Source organism: Salmo salar, chromosome ssa14, assembly GCF_905237065.1.
Source record: "Salmo salar chromosome ssa14, Ssal_v3.1, whole genome shotgun sequence".
In the NCBI taxonomy this organism is placed as follows: domain Eukaryota; kingdom Metazoa; phylum Chordata; class Actinopteri; order Salmoniformes; family Salmonidae; genus Salmo; species Salmo salar.
Genome location: NC_059455.1, coordinates 98,275,554 through 98,293,781, shown reverse-complemented (window position 1 = coordinate 98,293,781; position 18,228 = coordinate 98,275,554). Strand labels below are relative to the sequence as shown.

At 42.7% G+C, this 18,228-nt stretch overlaps 1 protein-coding gene across 1 annotated transcript in view; it reads right to left on the bottom strand.

The window, feature by feature from the left end:
- csmd2 (CUB and Sushi multiple domains 2) overlaps positions 1 to 18,228 on the bottom strand; it is a 776,204-nt gene that overhangs the window by 198,337 nt on the left and 559,639 nt on the right. Inside the window, exons 35-37 of the mRNA XM_045695078.1 lie at positions 7,171 to 7,374; positions 5,626 to 5,750; positions 1,773 to 1,869 (exon numbers count right to left, since the gene is read on the bottom strand). Of these exons, the coding sequence (XP_045551034.1) occupies positions 1,773 to 1,869; positions 5,626 to 5,750; positions 7,171 to 7,374 (426 nt within the window). The remainder of the gene's footprint in view (positions 1 to 1,772; positions 1,870 to 5,625; positions 5,751 to 7,170; positions 7,375 to 18,228) is intronic.

Below are 18,228 nucleotides of genomic sequence, written 5' to 3'. Positions count from 1 at the left end.
ATCTCTAAAATAAAGAAAGGTAACCTTTTCAACAAATACATTATTCGAATACACCTGCCTCTCCTCTCTTTGAGCTTCAGTGAGCACTGATACGGCAACAGTCTGTAATGCCGATCAAGTCACAGTGACTTGCTGCTTCCCATTGCTCTCCATAGTAACAGCTCTCAGTGGGTTAGTCACTGGTAAATGACAGCCTGTGGTGGTAGCATTTGAGGATAGATCCTTTGATTTCACCATCCTCACCTATAAAAACAAGGTGTAACCCTTCACCATCCATGCACAAACACACAGAAACATTGAGAAAGAGAGAGAAGGAGAGAGACAAACAGGGAGATAGAGAAAGAGAGAAGGATAGAGACAAACAGGGAGATAGAGAGAGAGAATGAGAGAGAGAAACAGGGAGATAGAGAAAGAGAGAGAAGGAGAGAGACAAACAGGGAGATAGAGAAAGAGAGAGAAGGAGAGAGACAAACAGGGAGATAGAGAGAGAAGGAGAGAGACAAACAGGGAGATAGAGAGAGAAGGAGAGAGACAAACAGGGAGATAGAGAGAGAGAGAAGGAGAGAGACAAACAGGGAGATAGAGAAAGAGAGAGAAGGAGAGAGAGAAACAGGGAGATAGAGAAGGAGGAGAGAAAGAAACAGAGAGAGAGAGAAGGAGAGAAAGAAACAGGGAGATAGAGAGGGAGGAGAGAAAGAAACAGAGAGAGAGAGAAGGAGAGAGAGAAACAGGGAGATAGAGAGAGAGGAGAGAAAGAAACAGAGAGAGAGAGAAGGAGAGAAAGAAACAGGGAGATAGAGAGAGAGGAGAGAGAGAAACAGGGAGATAAGAAAGGAACAGGGAGCTAGAGAGAGAGGAGAGAGAGAAACAGGGAGATAGAGAGGGAGGAGAGAGAGAAACAGGGAGATAGAGAGAGAGGAACAGGGAGATAGAGAGAGAGGAGAGAAAGAAACAGAGAGAAAGAGAAGGAGAGAAAGAAACAGGGAGATAGAGAGAGAGGAGAGAGAGAAACAGGGAGATAGAGAGAGAGGAACAGGGAGATAGAGAGAGAGGAGAGAAAGAAACAGGGAGATAGAGAGAGAGGAACAGGGAGATAGAGAGAGAGGAGAGAAAGAAACAGAGAGAGAGAGAAGGAGAGAGAGAAACAGGGAGATAGAGAGAGAGGAGAGAAAGAAACAGAGAGAGAGAGAAGGAGAGAAAGAAACAGGGAGATAGAGAGAGAGGAGAGAAAGAAACAGGGAGATAGAGAGGGAGGAGAGAGAGAAACAGGGAGATAGAGAGAGAGGAGAGAGACAAACAGGGAGATAGAGAGAGAGGAACAGGGAGCTAGAGAGAGAGGAGAGAGAGGAACAGGGAGCTAGAGAGAGAGGAGAGAGAGGAACAGGGAGCTAGAGAGAGAGGAGAGAGAGGAACAGGGAGATAGAGAGGGAGGAGAGAGAGAAACAGGGAGATAGAGAGAGAGAAACAGGGAGCTAGAGAGGGAGGAGAGAGAGAAACAGGGAGATAGAGACAAGGAGAGAGAGAAACAGGGAGATAGAGAGGGAGGAACAGGGAGATAGAGGGAGAGGAGAGAGAGAAACAGGGAGCTAGAGAGAGAGGAGAGAGAGAAACAGGGAGATAGAGAGAGAGAAACAGGGAGCTAGAGAGAGAGGAGAGAGAGAAACAGGGAGATAGAGAGAGAGAAACAGGGAGCTAGAGAGAGAGGAGAGAGAGAAACAGGGAGATAGAGAGAGAGAAACAGGGAGATAGAGAGAGAGGAAAGAGTAAATCACCTGAGAAACTGCCCAGCATGGTGTCACTGTTGTCTCCACCATCAAACACCTCTAGAGAATCCCAGTTCTGTTCAGTCACAAAACTGATCACCTGGATCTGAGGAGAGGAGAGAGAAAGAGGGGATTTGAGAAGAGGAGAGGTGAAGAGAGGAGAAGAGGAGAGGACAGGGAAAACGAGGGAATGAGAGGAGAGGAGAGGAGAGGAGAGGAGAGGAGAGGAGAGGAGAGGAGAGGAGAGGAGAGAGGGAGGGAGAAAGGGGATAGAAGAGAGCAGAGGAGAGGAGAAGAGAGAAAATAAGAAGAGAAGAGAGAAGAGGAGATACAGGTTAACCCACCAGTTTCAACGTAGCCCCTTCAATGAGTCAACTTAGCCCCTTCTATAGTGGAGGCTCGGGTCTCTCTCTCTCTATAGTGGGGGTTCAGGTCTCTCGCTTTGTCTCTCTCTCTCTCTCTCTCGCTCTCTCTCGTGGAAGTTCATGTCCCCCCCCCCTCTCTCTCTCTCTCTCTCTCTCTACAGTGGACATTCATGTCTCCCCCCTCTCTCTCTCTCTACAGTGGACGTTCATGTCTCCCCCCTCTCTCTCTCTCTACAGTGGAAGTTCAGGTCTCCCCCCCCCCTCTCTCTCTCTGTGTTGTCAGAGACAGGAGATAGACGGAGCGGTAGTACAGAGTAAGTGTACCACTGAGAAGAGAAGGTATGACCATAGACTGTCTGCAATGATTTGGTGAAAATACAACATGAATCAAATAAAATGTTATATGTCACATAGGAAAAGGTAATAACATGGCTATATACAGGGAGTACCAGGTAATAACATGGCTATATACAGGGAGTACCAGGTAATAACATGGTTATATACAGGGAGTACCAGGTAATAACATGGCTATATACAGGGAGTACCAGGTAATATCATGGCTATATACAGGGAGTACCAGGTAATAACATGGCTATATACAGGGAGTACCAGGTAATAACATGGCTATATACAGGGAGTACCAGGTAATAACATGGCTATATACAGGGAGTACCAGGTAATAACATGGCTATATACAGGGAGTACCATGTAATAACATGGCTATATACAGGGAGTACCAGGTAATAACATGGCTATATACAGGGAGAACCATGTAATAACATGGTTATATACAGGGAGTACCATGTAATAACATGGCTATATACAGGAAGTACCAGGTAATAACATGGCTATATACAGGGAGTACCAGGTAATAACATGGCTATATACAGGGAGTACTAGGTAATAACATGGCTATATACAGGGAGTACCATGTAATAACATGGCTATATACAGGGAGTACCAGGTAATAACATGGCTATATACAGGGAGTACCAGGTAATAACATGACTATATACAGGGAGTACCAGGTAATAACATGACTATATACAGGGAGTACCAGGTAATAACATGGCTATATACAGGGAGAACCAGTACTGAGTCAATGTGCTGGGGAATGAGGTAATTGAGGTAGATATTTAAATATAACAAGGAATAAAGTGACTATGCAACAGGATAGATAATAGACAGTAACAGCAGTATACTGTAGGTAGGGGTAAAGGATAGATAATAGACAGTAACAGCAGTATACTGTAGGTAGGGATAAAGGATAGATAATAGACAGTAACAGCAGTATACTGTAGGTAGGGGTAAAGGATAGATAATAGACAGTAACAGCAGTATACTGTAGGTAGGGGTAAAGGATAGATAATAGACAGTAACAGCAGTATACTGTAGGTAGGGGTAAAGGATAGATAATAGACAGTAACAGCAGTATACTGTAGGTAGGGGTAAAGGATAGATAATAGACAGTAACAGCAGTATACTGTAGGTAGGGGTAAAGGATAGATAATAGACAGTAACAGCAGTATACTGTAGGTAGGGGTAAAGGATAGATAATAGACAGTAACAGCAGTATACTGTAGGTAGGGGTAAAGGATAGATAATAGACAGTAACAGCAGTATACTGTAGGTAGGGGTAAAGGATAGATAATAGACAGTAACAGCAGTATACTGTAGGTAGGGGTAAAGGATAGATAATAGACAGTAACAGCAGTATACTGTAGGTAGGGATAAAGGATAGATAATAGACAGTAACAGCAGTATACTGTAGGTAGGGGTAAAGGATAGATAATAGACAGTAACAGCAGTATACTGTAGGTAGGGGTAAAGGATAGATAATAGACAGTAACAGCAGTATACTGTAGGTAGGGATAAAGGATAGATAATAGACAGTAACAGCAGTATACTGTAGGTAGGGGTAAAGGATAGATAATAGACAGTAACAGCAGTATACTGTAGGTAGGGGTAAAGGATAGATAATAGACAGTAACAGCAGTATACTGTAGGTAGGGATAAAGGATAGATAATAGACAGTAACAGCAGTATACTGTAGGTAGGGGTAAAGGATAGATAATAGACAGTAACAGCAGTATACTGTAGGTAGGGCTAAAGGATAGATAATAGACAGTAACAGCAGTATACTGTAGGTAGGGGTAAAGGATAGATAATAGACAGTAACAGCAGTATACTGTAGGTAGGGGTAAAGGATAGATAATAGACAGTAACAGCAGTATACTGTAGGTAGGGGTAAAGGATAGATAATAGACAGTAACAGCAGTATACTGTAGGTAGGGGTAAAGGATAGATAATAGACAGTAGCAGCAGTATACTGTAGGTAGGGGTAAAGGATAGATAATAGACAGTAACAGCAGTATACTGTAGGTAGGGGTAAAGAATAGATAATAGACAGTAACAGCAGTATACTGTAGGTAGGGGTAAAGGATAGATAATAGACAGTAACAGCAGTATACTGTAGGTAGGGGTAAAGGATAGATAATAGACAGTAACAGCAGTATACTGTAGGTAGGGATAAAGGATAGATAATAGACAGTAACAGCAGTATACTGTAGGTAGGGGTAAAGGATAGATAATAGACAGTAACAGCAGTATACTGTAGGTAGGGGTAAAGGATAGATAATAGACAGTAACAGCAGTATACTGTAGGTAGGGGTAAAGGATAGATAATAGACAGTAACAGCAGTATACTGTAGGTAGGGGTAAAGGATAGATAATAGACAGTAACAGCAGTATACTGTAGGTAGGGGTAAAGGATAGATAATAGACAGTAACAGCAGTATACTGTAGGTAGGGGTAAAGGATAGATAATAGACAGTAACAGCAGTATACTGTAGGTAGGGGTAAAGGATATATAATAGACAGTAACAGCAGTATACTGTAGGTAGGGGTAAAGGATAGATAATAGACAGTAACAGCAGTATACTGTAGGTAGGGGTAAAGGATAGATAATAGACAGTAACAGCAGTATACTGTAGGTAGGGGTAAAGGATAGATAATAGACAGTAACAGCAGTATACTGTAGGTAGGGGTAAAGGATAGATAATAGACAGTAACAGCAGTATACTGTAGGTAGGGGTAAAGGATAGATAATAGACAGTAACAGCAGTATACTGTAGGTAGGGGTAAAGGATAGATAATAGACAGTAACAGCAGTATACTGTAGGTAGGGGTAAAGGATAGATAATAGACAGTAACAGCAGTATACTGTAGGTAGGGGTAAAGGATATATAATAGACAGTAACAGCAGTATACTGTAGGTAGGGGTAAAGGATAGATAATAGACAGTAACAGCAGTATACTGTAGGTAGGGGTAAAGGATAGATAATAGACAGTAACAGCAGTATACTGTAGGTAGGGGTAAAGGATAGATAATAGACAGCTATTCAGGAACTGTTTAAAGGCTGTTCAAGACAGACTTGATGAAAAGCTTCTGGAAAGAGGGTGCGAAATACAGTGGTAAGATATTCAGAGGTTTATACCTGTATTCCTGATCCTTCCGGGACCGTGATCTTCCAGACACAGTTGAGGCTGTTGAGATAGGGCTCAGGAAAACCCGGAGACAGGATGGTACCGGTCCTCTGGGTCAGATTACCTCCACATGGAACTGGACAGGAGGGAGGGAGGGAGGGAAGAGGGAGGAAGAGAAGGAAGGAAGGAAGGAAGGAAGGAAGGAAGGAAGGAAGGAGGGAGGGAGGGGAGGGAGGGAGGGAGGGAGGGAGGGAGGGAGGGAGGGAGGGGAGGGAGGGAGGGAGAGGGAGGGAGGGAAGAAAGGAAGGAAGGAAGGAAGGAGGGAGGGAAGGAGGGACAGAGGAATTGAAATAGAGAGAAAGGCAAGTAAAGAGAGCGAGAGAGAAAGAAAAACATTAACCAAACAGGACAGTTATCATAGAGAGAATCAAGAAAATATACGAGCGAGGGAAGAAGGTTAAAACAGAGGCACACACAGAGGCACACACATTCTGCATCTGTGTTTCCAATGTGTTAAATTAACACAGTGGAAGACATTCTGCATCTGTGTTTCCTATGTGTTAAATTAACACGGTGGAAGACATTCTGCATCTGTGTTTCCTATGTGTTAAATTAACACAGTGGAAGACATTCTGCATCTGTGTTTCCTATGTGTTAAATTAACACAGTGGAAGACATTCTGCATCTGTGTTTCCTATGTGTTAAATTAACACGGTGGAAGACATTCTGCATCTGTGTTTCCTATGTGTTAAATTAACACGGTGGAAGACATTCTGCATCTGTGTTTCCTATGTGTTAAATTAACACAGTGGAAGACATTCTGCATCTGTGTTTCCTATGTGTTAACACAGTGGAAGACATTCTGCAGCTGTGTTTCCTATGTGTTAACACAGAGGAAGACATTCTGCATCTGTGTTTCCTATGTGTTAACACAGTGGAAGACATTCTGCATCTGTGTTTCCTATGTGTTAACACAGTGGAAGACATTCTGCATCTGTGTTTCCAGTGTGTTAACACAGTGGAAGACATTCTGCATCTGTGTTTCCTATGTGTTAAATTAACACAGTGGAAGACATTCTGCATCTGTGTTTCCAGTGTGTTAACACGGTGGAAGACATTCTGCATGTGTGACTCCAGTGTGTTAACACGGTGTTCCCTGCTTGCTGCCACAGCCTGATCTTCATCTGGTGGCACTGGAGCATCTGCCTCATCAGCGGGTTTCAAGGAGTGTGTGTGTGTGTGTGTGTGTGTGTGTGTGTGTGTGTGTGTGTGTGTGTGTGTGTGTGTGGCTAGCGTGTGCTTGTGTGTGCTTGTGTGTGTGTGGCTAGCGTGTGCTTGTGTGTGTGTGTGTGTGTGTGTGTGTGTGTGTGTGTGTGTGTGTGTGTGTGTGCGTGACCCACAGCAGTTCCGCCACCTGTGTGATCGCATGGCTGCGTTTGGACTGGTTGCTAGGGGCGATGGGATGGCTGGCAGCCTACATCAGTCTGGGAGGGGCTAGTTAGTTAAGGAGTCCCTCCTTATCAGAGGAGACAGGTGTGTATGTCTCGGTGTCCTACCTATACAGCTGGGTACGGAGGAGTTCCAGTTAGCCAGGGCGTTGGGGACGGTCAGACACTCTATAGCGGTGGATCCCTCCAATACGTATCCTGGGGAACACTCAAAGCGGATCACGGCTCCCACAGCAAAGTGATTCCCCATCCTCCTTCCGTTCCTGGGCTCTGGGACTGAAGTGCACTGGGTAGCACTGGTCCTTGGCACCGCTGTAGAGGAAGAGAAGAAGAATGTCGTCTGGTCACTGTAGCTTTATCCAAGTAGTGATTATCTAAGGACCCTGAGTTTCTCCTGACAACATGTCCAGACAAGGGAAACTCCGGCCCCTAATTAAACCTTATGGTTAGAGAAAAATAGTTTTAAAATATTCTTATATAGTAGATCATATTTAATATTGCAGATATTGTATATTGTGGCTTCTATCAATGTAATTGTCTGTATAATTTCCAATATGGGGGATATGTAACCTTTATTTAACGTGGCAAGTCAGTTAAGAACATAAGATTATTTACAATGACGACCTACCCCGGCCAAACCTGGATAATGCTGGGCCAATTGTGCACCGCCCTACGGGACTCCCAATCACAGCCGGATGTGATACAGCCTGAATTTGAACCAAGGTCTGTAGTGACGCCTCTAGCACTGCGATGCAGTGCCTTAGACCGCTGAACCAGGGTCTGTAGTGACGCCTCTAGCGCTGCGATGCAGTGCCTTAGACCGCTGAACCAGGGTCTGTAGTGACGCCTCTAGCCGCTGAACCAGGGTCTGTAGTGACGCCTCCAGCCGCTGAACCAGGGTCTGTAGTGACGCCTCTAGCACTGCGATGCAGGGCCTTAGACCACTGAACCAGGGTCTGTAGTGACGCCTCTAGCACTGCGATGCAGTGCCTTAGACCGCTGAACCAGGGTCTGTAGTGACGCCTCTCGTGCTGCGATGCAGTGCCTTAGACCGCTGAACCAGGGTCTGTAGTGACGCCTCTAGCACTGAGATGCAGGGCCTTAGACCGCTGAACCAGGGTCTGTAGTGACGCCTCTAGCGCTGCGATGCAGTGCCTTAGACCGCTGCACCAGGGTCTGTAGTGACGCCTCTAGCTGCTGAACGACTGCAGTGCGCCTTGAGACCGCTGAACCAGGGTCTGTAGTGACGCCTCTAGCACTGAGATGCAGTGCCTTAGACCGCTGAACCAGGGTCTGTAGTGACGCCTCTAGTGCTGCGATGCAGTGCCTTAGACCGCTGCACCAGGGTCTGTAGTGACGCCTCCAACCGCTGAACCAGGGTCTGTAGTGACGCCTCTAGCACTGAGATGCAGGGCCTTAGACCGCTGAACCAGGGTCTGTAGTGACGCCTCTAGTGCTGCGATGCAGGGCCTTAGACCGCTGCGCCTTTAGGCAGCCCTATATATTTGTTTTATTTTGTATAAATTTGCAACCATTTCTAGAAACATGTTTTTTCATCATCATTATGGGGTATTGTGTGTAGATTGATGAGGAAAAAACAATTTAATCAATTTTAATATAAGGAAGTAACGTAACAAAATGTGGAAAAAGTCTGAATGCTTCTGAATTAATTGTATTTGAGTTTAACCATAATATTTGTTGTAACATTTATTTTATTTTTTATTTTATTGCAACCGGCTTTCTATGGCTTGTTTTAAAAATAGCGATATTTTGGAGATTATTTCATTTTCAAATAACCGAATGTGAGAGGTTGTAATCTGAATAAAGGGAAAAGGGACATTATTGAACACGGGCTGAGTCTTTCTTACTAATCTGCTAGAGAACCAGTTTTGATTTCAGTAGTGAGTTCATAACGGCCTGATAACTTCTGTATGACTGAATCCTTTAGTGAGGTCATAACGGCCTGATAACTTCTGTATGACTGAATCCTTTAGTGAGGTCATAACGGCCTGATAACTTCTGTATGACTGAATCCTTTAGTGAGGTCATAACGGCCTGATAACTTCTGTATGACTGAATCCTTTAGTGAGGTCATAACGGCCTGATAACTTCTGTATGACTGAATCCTTTAGTGAGGTCATAACGGCCTGATGCTTTAATATTTAATCCTTTCTGTCCACCGACTTCATATTCATTATATAAATAGCCTGTTTAATTTAGTCTGGCTTGCCGGTCCAAATAAAGTGGAATATTTTTTTGCTCGTATCATTTAAAAAATAAATTGTTAGGTGTAGGCTGGGCCATAAGTAACTAGGTAAACTGGGATATGACAAAAAAATATTTATCAGGGTTATTTTTCTGACAAATAGACAGGTATTTTCCTTTTCATTGTAACATGATCTCATCTATTTTTGCTACATTTCTATTAAATCATTTTGTAGTGATATTTTATATTCATTTTGGGAAATGAATTACCGAGTTTGTCCACTTCATCTTCAGACCATTGTATTGGTAAACTACACAGTGATATAAAAGTCGTTTTTTTGTTTTGTGATTCAATACGTAATATGGTGCACTTATCATACTTCACATGTAAAATTATCTAGATCCTCAATTAGTGTACAATGACACCTTTGTTTTGAAGTCCTGGATTTTTTTGCCCCTTGTTATTATTGTGGGATCAGATTTTAATAGCTAACATTTCAATGGCCATAATAAATAGATATGCCGACAGTGGACAACCTTGTTTTACTCCTCTAGACAGTTTAATACTTTCTGAGAAGTAGCCATTATTTACTATTTTACACCTAGGGTTACTATACATGACTGTAATCCATTGTATAAGAGATACTCCAAAATTAAAAAGTCCAGGCATTTATGTATAAATTCTAGTCGTACTTTATCAAAAGCCTTTTCAAAATCAGCTATGAAAACCAGGCCTGGTGTCCCCGATATTTCATTGTATTCTATTGTTTCCAGTACTTGTCTTATATTATCTCCAATGTATCGTCCATGTAAAACACCTGTCTGATTAGGATGAATAATATCTGACAACACCTTCTTAAATTCTATTGCCCAAGCATTTCGCTAGAGGTTTTACATTTTTACATTTACATTTTAGTCATTTAGCAGACGCTCTTATCCAGAGCGACTTACAGTAGTGAATGCATACATTTCATACATTTCATATGGTGTAAGGTGATTCCAATGTTTTAAAGCGACTGGATCTTTATATTTCCCACCTGGGTCCTGTTTCAGTAATAATGAAATCAGACCTTCTTGTTGAGTGTCTGATAATCTACCATTTTAAAAGGAGTGGTTAAAACATGCTAATAACGGACCTCTGAGTACAAGGACAAAGGTTTGATATACCACAACTGGTATGCCATCCAGCACTGGAGTTTTCCCGGACTTTAACTGCATCAAGAAGTCCCTTCTCTGTAATTTGGCCTTCACATTAATCTTTCTGTATGGCTGTTAATTTGACATTATTAATAGAAGAAAACAAATCCTTACAACTAACTTCAGTTAGAGGAGATGGAGGAGACTGAAATATAAAAAAATATTAAAATACTTTGCTTCCTCTTTCAAAATATTTTTGGTGGTGAATCACGGATGAGTCATTTGTAACAAGTTTCTGTAAATTATTTTTGGTAGCATTTCTATGCTGAAGATCATAAAATGATTTTGTGCATTTTTCCCCATATTCCATCCAGTTCTCTTTATTTTTATAATATATTACACTGGATCTTTCTTGAATAAGTACCTCCATTTCTTCTTGTTTTCCCTCGAACTTATTCTGAGCCGCTATGGTACAGTTTTTATTGCTATCTATCTGTTCTGCTAGACATTCTATTTCCTTTGTTAATATAGACTCTTTTGACCTAAATTGCTTTTTGTTTTAAAGATGAGTATTGAATTGCATGGCCTCTAAAGGCACATTTAAAAGTGTCCCATACAATAAGGGAATCTGCTGTACCTATGTTATTTCTGAAAAAGTTTGTTATAAATTCTGTCTTTGTGAAAAACAAGTTGTCATCTGTGACGGGCCCTCCCTGCTCTGTCTACTGGGTTTAACTGTGCTTACTTCCTGCAGGAGATTGGTGGGCGGAGTAGGAGAGGTGGGCGAAGCTAGGAGGGTCGTCATTGCTGATGGGGCACACCTGTAAAAGCTCAGCTGGCATAAAGCCACTGTTTCCTCATTCAGCAAGAGATTCTTCTCTCCATGCATACCTTTGGTTGTTTCATTATAGTTTTGGCAGTTGACACCTAATTTACTGACCTTCATGCCTCATCTGATTATTGTTGTGAGTGTTTATTTATGTAAAAAATTTATTTTGTTATTCCTTTACTCAGTGTGTGGTTTCCCCATTGTTTGTTACAATCTTGAGCCAGGTTGTATCACATCCAATAGGCTTTGATTTTATGTCCAATATCCTCGCCCTTGTGGAAATTCTGTAAAAGTTATGTATATGCCAATTATTTGATGGTCCGACCACATTCTGTCCACTATCAATTAAAAAAGAAAATTTTGGTGACAGAGAGAATGACCTAAGAAAGGAGTCAAGACGAGAATCTTGATTGAGTCTCCGCCATGTATATCTCACTAGGTCAGGATATTAAACCTCCTCCATGTATATCTCACTAGGTCAGGATATTAAACCTCCTCCATGTATATCTCACTAGGTCAGGATATTAAACCTCCATGTATATCTCACTAGGTCAGGATATTAAACCTCATCCATGTATATCTCACTAGGTCAGGATATTAAACCTCCTCCATGTATATCTCACTAGGTCAGGATATTAAACCTCCTCCATGTATATCTCACTAGGTCAGGATATTAAACCTCCTACATGTATATCCCACTAGGTCAGGATATTAAACCTCCTCCATTTATACCTCACTAAATCAGGATATTTAATCCTCCTCCATTTATATCTCACTAGGTCAGGATATTAAACCTCCATGTATATCTCACTAGGTCAGGATATTAAACCTCCTACATGTATATCCCACTAGGTCAGGATATTAAACCTCCTCCATTTATACCTCACTAAATCAGGATATTTAATCCTCCTCCATTTATATCTCACTAGGTCAGGATATTAAACCTCCATGTATATCTCACTAGGTCAGGATATTAAACCTCCTCCATGTATATCTCACTAGGTCAGGGTATTAAACCTCCTCCATGTATATCACACTAGGTCAGGATATTAAACCTCCTCCATGTATATCTCACTAGGTCAGGGTATTAAACCTCCTCCATGTATATCTCACTAGGTCAGGATATTAAACCTCCTCCATGTATATCTCACTAGGTCAGGATATTAAGCCTCCTCCATGTATATCTCACTAGGTCAGGATATTAAACCTCCTCCATGTATATCTCACTAGGTCAGGATATTAAACCTCCTCCATGTATATCTCACTAGGTCAGGATATTAAACCTCCTCCATGTATATCTCACTAGGTCAGGATATTAAACCTCCTCCATGTATATCTCACTAGGTCAGGGTATTAAACCTCCTCCATGTATATCTCACTAGGTCAGGATATTAAACCTCCTCCATGTATATCTCACTAGGTCAGGATATTAAACCTCCTCCATGTATATCTCACTAGGTCAGGATATTAAACCTCCTCCATGTATATCTCACTAGGTCAGGATATTAAACCTCCTCCATGTATATCTCACTAGGTCAGGATATTAAACCTCCATATATCTACTAGTTCCAAAATATCCATGATAAGACCACGAGGGTGATAGTTTTTTGTGTTATTTCCTTCATGGTCAATTTAGTTATTTAACCGTTAATGTGGAAAATTGCAAGTTTATGTTATAATAATTTTATTGCATCAAATGGTTGTTTTATGCAACAGAATAGAGTATTCTTATAAATATTTTGTGTGTGTGTGTTCTACTGAGGATGGGCCTCTGGGAGATAACACTGACAGGAGATTTACGATTTCTTTTGGGTGATAAAACCTAAAGAGCATTCCAGAACATGAGTTAATGTTTCTGTTCTATACCGTACCAGGGAGACATGGTTCCAGTTTGGAGTAGGAGGACCAGACACTGGTCTCTACACAATGAAAACTGTTGACACAGCAGATACTGTCTGTTATGAATTATAGGTATCTTTCATACAAATCTTAACCTTGTGATCCCTCCTATAAATCTGTTGTTCGTCATGTAGGTAGAAAAGGGGTGTATCTTAGCTATAAAAGACCTTTGTATTTTTGTCTCGGGGCTCTCAGCGAATCATCTGAGCGTGATTCGTCGACCAGCCACCATTATCGTAGATGTCACGTCCTGACCAGTACAGGGGTTATTTGTGATTGTAGTTTGGTCAGGACGTGGTCAGGAGGGTATTTGTTTTATGTGGTTCGGGGTGGTGGTTTGTTTAGAGGGGTGTTTGAGTTATGTTTTTGTATTTCTATGTTCTTTCTAGTTTAGTATTTTCTATGTTAGGTAATTGGGTGTTGGACTCTCAATTGGAGGCAGGTGTTTGTAGTTGCCTTTGATTGAGAGTCCTATATAGAGGGATGTGTTTTGTTTGTTTATTGTGGGTAGTTGTTTTTGCATTGCGTTGGTGTAGCCTGCAAAACTGTTTCCTGTCGTCGGTTCTTTGTTTATTGTTTTGGTGTTCACATTTAATAAATTATAATGTTGAGCACGCAACCCGCTGCGCCTTGGTCCTCTCTTCACGAAGACAGCCGTTACAGTAGAGCACTCAATCGATTCACTTTATATGTGTGCATTGTATTGACCTGCTCCCTTATTAACAAGTGATTATAGATTTAGTTGAAGTATAACTCTGACAAGTTTGTCTTTCCTCATTTGCACACAGCATTAAAATCTTGCATCATAATAATAAGGTCTTGTATTGCTTGTGGGCTTGATGATTTATTATACAGTATATATTTTCAAAGATGCGTGGGATCATCATTATTTTAACCATATAAATAAATGAGCCATATCTGTTTACGGTCCAATAACATCTGGTCCAATAACATCTGGTCCAATAACATCTGGTCCAATAACATCTGATCCAATAACATCTGGTCCAATAACATCTGGTCCAATAACATACGGTCTAATACCATCTGGTCCAGTAACATATGGTCCAGTAACATATGGTCCAATAACATACGGTCCAATAACATCTGGTCCAATAACATCTGGTCCAATAACATACGGTCCAATAACATCTGGTCCAATAACATCTGGTCCAATAACATACGGTCCAATAACATCTGGTCCAATAACATCTGGTCCAATAACATCTGGTCCAGTAACATCTGGTCCAATAACATCTGGTCCAATAACATATGGTCCAATAACATCTGGTCCAATAACATCTGGTCCAATAACATATGGTCCAGTAACATCTGGTCCAATAACATATGGTCCAATAACATACGGTCCAATAACATCTGGTCCAATAACATCTGGTCCAATAACATACGGTCCAATAACATCTGGTCCAATAACATCTGGTCCAATAACATCTGGTCCAGTAACATCTGGTCCAATAACATCTGGTCCAATAACATATGGTCTAATACCATCTGGTCCAATAACATCTGGTCCAATAACATCTGGTCCAGTAACATATGGTCCAGTAACATATGGTCCAATAACATACGGTCCAATAACATCTGGTCCAATAACATCTGGTCCAATAACATACGGTCCAATAACATCTGGTCCAATAACATCTGGTCCAATAACATACGGTCCAATAACATCTGGTCCAATAACATCTGGTCCAATAACATCTGGTCCAGTAACATCTGGTCCAATAACATCTGGTCCAATAACATCTGGTCCAATAACATCTGGTCCAATAACATCTGGTCCAGTAACATCTGGTCCAAAAACATCTGGTCCAATAATATACGGTCCAATAACATACGGTCTAATAACATCTGGTCCAATAACATCTGGTCTAATAACATCTGGTCCAACTGGTCCAATAACATCTGGTACAATAACATCTGGTCCAATAACATCTGGTCTAATAACATCTGGTCCAACTGGTCCAATAACATCTGGTACAATAACATCTGGTCCAATAACATACGGTCCAATAACATACGGTCCAATAAGATCTGGTCCAATAAGATCTGGTCTAATAACATCTGGTCCAATAACATCTGGTCCAATAACATCTGGTCCAATAACATCTGGTCCAACTGGTCCAATAACATCTGGTCCAATAACATCTGGTCCAATAACATACGGTCCAATAACATACGGTCCAATAACATCTGGTCCAATAACATCTGGTCCAATAACATCTGGTCCAATAGCATCTGGTCCAATAACATTTGGTCCAATAACATCTGGTCCAATAACATATGGTCCAATAACATCTGGTCCAATAACATCTGGTCTAATAACATCTGGTCCAATAACATCTGGTCCAATAACATCTGGTCTAATAACATCTGGTCCAATAACATCTGGTCCAATAACATCTGGTCCAATAACATACGGTCCAATAACATACGGTCCATCTTCCTTGCGGATCTGTCTGGACGGTGTGCAAATTCGGAAAGAATATTAAAAATAATATCATCCCCCATTTTGAGTTTCTTTACCCATGGGAAAAGTAACCCTAACCCCGAGTTATTTTTCCTCTATATGTATAGAATGAGTTTCCTGTAACAATATATATATATATTATATTCCTTCTGTTTTAGACATGTAAAGACTGATAATCTTTTCTTATTATGTAGAGACCTATAATTAACCCTTTAGCACAGTTAAACACTATAGTTAGGGACCTATAATTAACCCTTTAGCACAGTTAAACACTATAGCCTAGTGGTTAGAGGGGGCGGCTATAGGTAACCCTAGTGGTTAGGGGGCGACAGGTAAACCTAGTTTAGGGGGCGGCAGGAACCTAGTGGTTAGAGGGGGGCGGCAGGTAACCTAGTGGTTAGAGGGGGGCGGCAGGTAACCTAGTGGTTAGAGGGGGGGGGTAGGTAGCCTAGTGGTTAGAGGGGGGGAGGCAGGTAGCTTAGTGGTTAGAGGGGGTGGCAGGTAGCCTAGTGGTTAGAGGGGGGGGGCAGGTAGCCTAGTGGTTAGAGGGGGGTGGCAGGTAGCCTAGTGGTTAGAGGTGGGGGGCAGGTAGCCTAGTGGTTAGAGGGGGGAGGCAGGTAGCCTAGTGGTTAGAGGGGGGGCAGGTAGCCTAGTGGTTAGGGGGGGGGCAGGTAGCCTAGTGGTTAGAGGGGTGGCAGGTAGCCTAGTGGTTAGAGGGGGGGCAGGTAGCCTAGTGGTTAGAGGGGGGGGCAGGTAGCCTAGTGGTTAGAGGGGGGGGCAGGTAGCCTAGTGGTTAGAGGGGGGCGGGGCAGGTAGTCTAGTGGTTAGAGAGGGGGCAGGTAGCCTAGTGGTTAGGGGGAGGCAGGTAGCCTAGTGGTTAGGGGGGGCGGCAGGTAGCCTAGTGGTTAGAGGGGGGGCGGGGCAGGTAGTCTAGTGGTTAGAGAGGGGGCAGGTAGCCTAGTGGTTAGAGGGGGGAGGCAGGTAGCTTAGTGGTTAGAGGGGGTGGCAGGTAGCCTAGTGGTTAGAGGGGGGGGGCAGGTAGCCTAGTGGTTAGAGGGGGGTGGCAGGTAGCCTAGTGGTTAGAGGTGGGGGGCAGGTAGCCTAGTGGTTAGAGGGGGGAGGCAGGTAGCCTAGTGGTTAGAGGGGGGGGGGGCAGGTAGCCTAGTGGTTAGAGGGGGTGGCAGGTAGCCTAGTGGTTAGAGGGGGGGCAGGTAGCCTAGTGGTTAGAGGGGTGGCAGGTAGCCTAGTGGTTAGAGGGGGGGGCAGGTAGCCTAGTGGTTAGAGGGGGAGGCAGGTAGCCTAGTGGTTAGAGGGGGGAGGCAGGTAGCCTAGTGGTTAGAGGGGGGGGGCAGGTAGCCTAGTGGTTAGAGGGGGGGGCAGGTAGCCTAGTGGTTAGAGGGGGGGGCAGGTAGTCTAGTGGTTAGAGGGGGGAGGCAGGTAGCCTAGTGGTTAGAGGGGGAGGCAGGTAGCCTATTGGTTAGAGGGGGGAGGCAGGTAGCCTAGTGGTTAGAGGGGGAGGCAGGTTGCCTAGTGGTTAGAGGGGGGAGGCAGGTAGACTAGTGTTAGAGGGGGGGGGCGGCAGGTAGCCTAGTGTTAGAGGGGGGGGGGGCAGGTAGCCTAGTGGTTAGAGGGGAGGCAGGTAGCCTAGTGGTTAGAGGGGGGAGGCAGGTAGGCTAGTGGTTAGAGGGGGGGGCATTTAGCCTGGTGGTTAGAGGGGGGAGGCAGGGTAGCCTAGTGGTTAGAGCAAAGGGCCAGTAACCGAAAGGTTGATGGAGCGAATCCTCGAGCTGACAAGGTAAAAATCTGTCGTTCTGCCCCCTGAACAAGGCAGTTAACCCACTGTTCCTCGGTAGGCTGTCAATGTAAATAATCATTTGTTTTTAACTGACTTGCCGAGGTAAATAAAAACAATTAAAAACCCTGTAACACAGTTAAACCTTCTAGATAGAGACCTGTAGTTAACCCTGTAACACAGTTAAACCTCATAGAGACCTGTAGTTAACCTGGTAACACAGTTAAACCTCATAGAGACCTGTAGTTAACTCTGTATCACAGTTAAACCTCATAGATAGAGACCTGTAGTTAACTCTGTAGCACAGTTAAACCTCATAGATAGAGACCTGTAGTTAACTCTGTATCACAGTTAAACCTCATAGAGACCTGTAGTTAACTCTGTATCACAGTTAAACCACATAGATAGAGACCTGTAGTTAACTCTGTAGCACAGTTAAACCTTATAGATAGAGACCTGTAGTTAACTCTGTAACACAGTTAAACCTTATAGATAGAGACCTGTAGTTAAGGACATTAGAATATGTTTTCAGGTCGTGTCCCAATATTAATGACACTAGTAATAAATTAATGTTCCTACATTAGTTATGATAATAATATTAATGACACTGGTAATAAATTAATGTTCCTACATTAGTTATGATAATAATATTAATGACACTGGTAATAAATTAATGTTCCTACATTAGTTATGATAATAATATTAATGACACTGGTAATAAAGCTGACTTTGGAAGTAGTAGTTTAACAACAATGCACCACAGTCCCCAGAGAAAAGTTCCTCCATTAGAGAAAGACCAGAGGAGAATCACCTGGG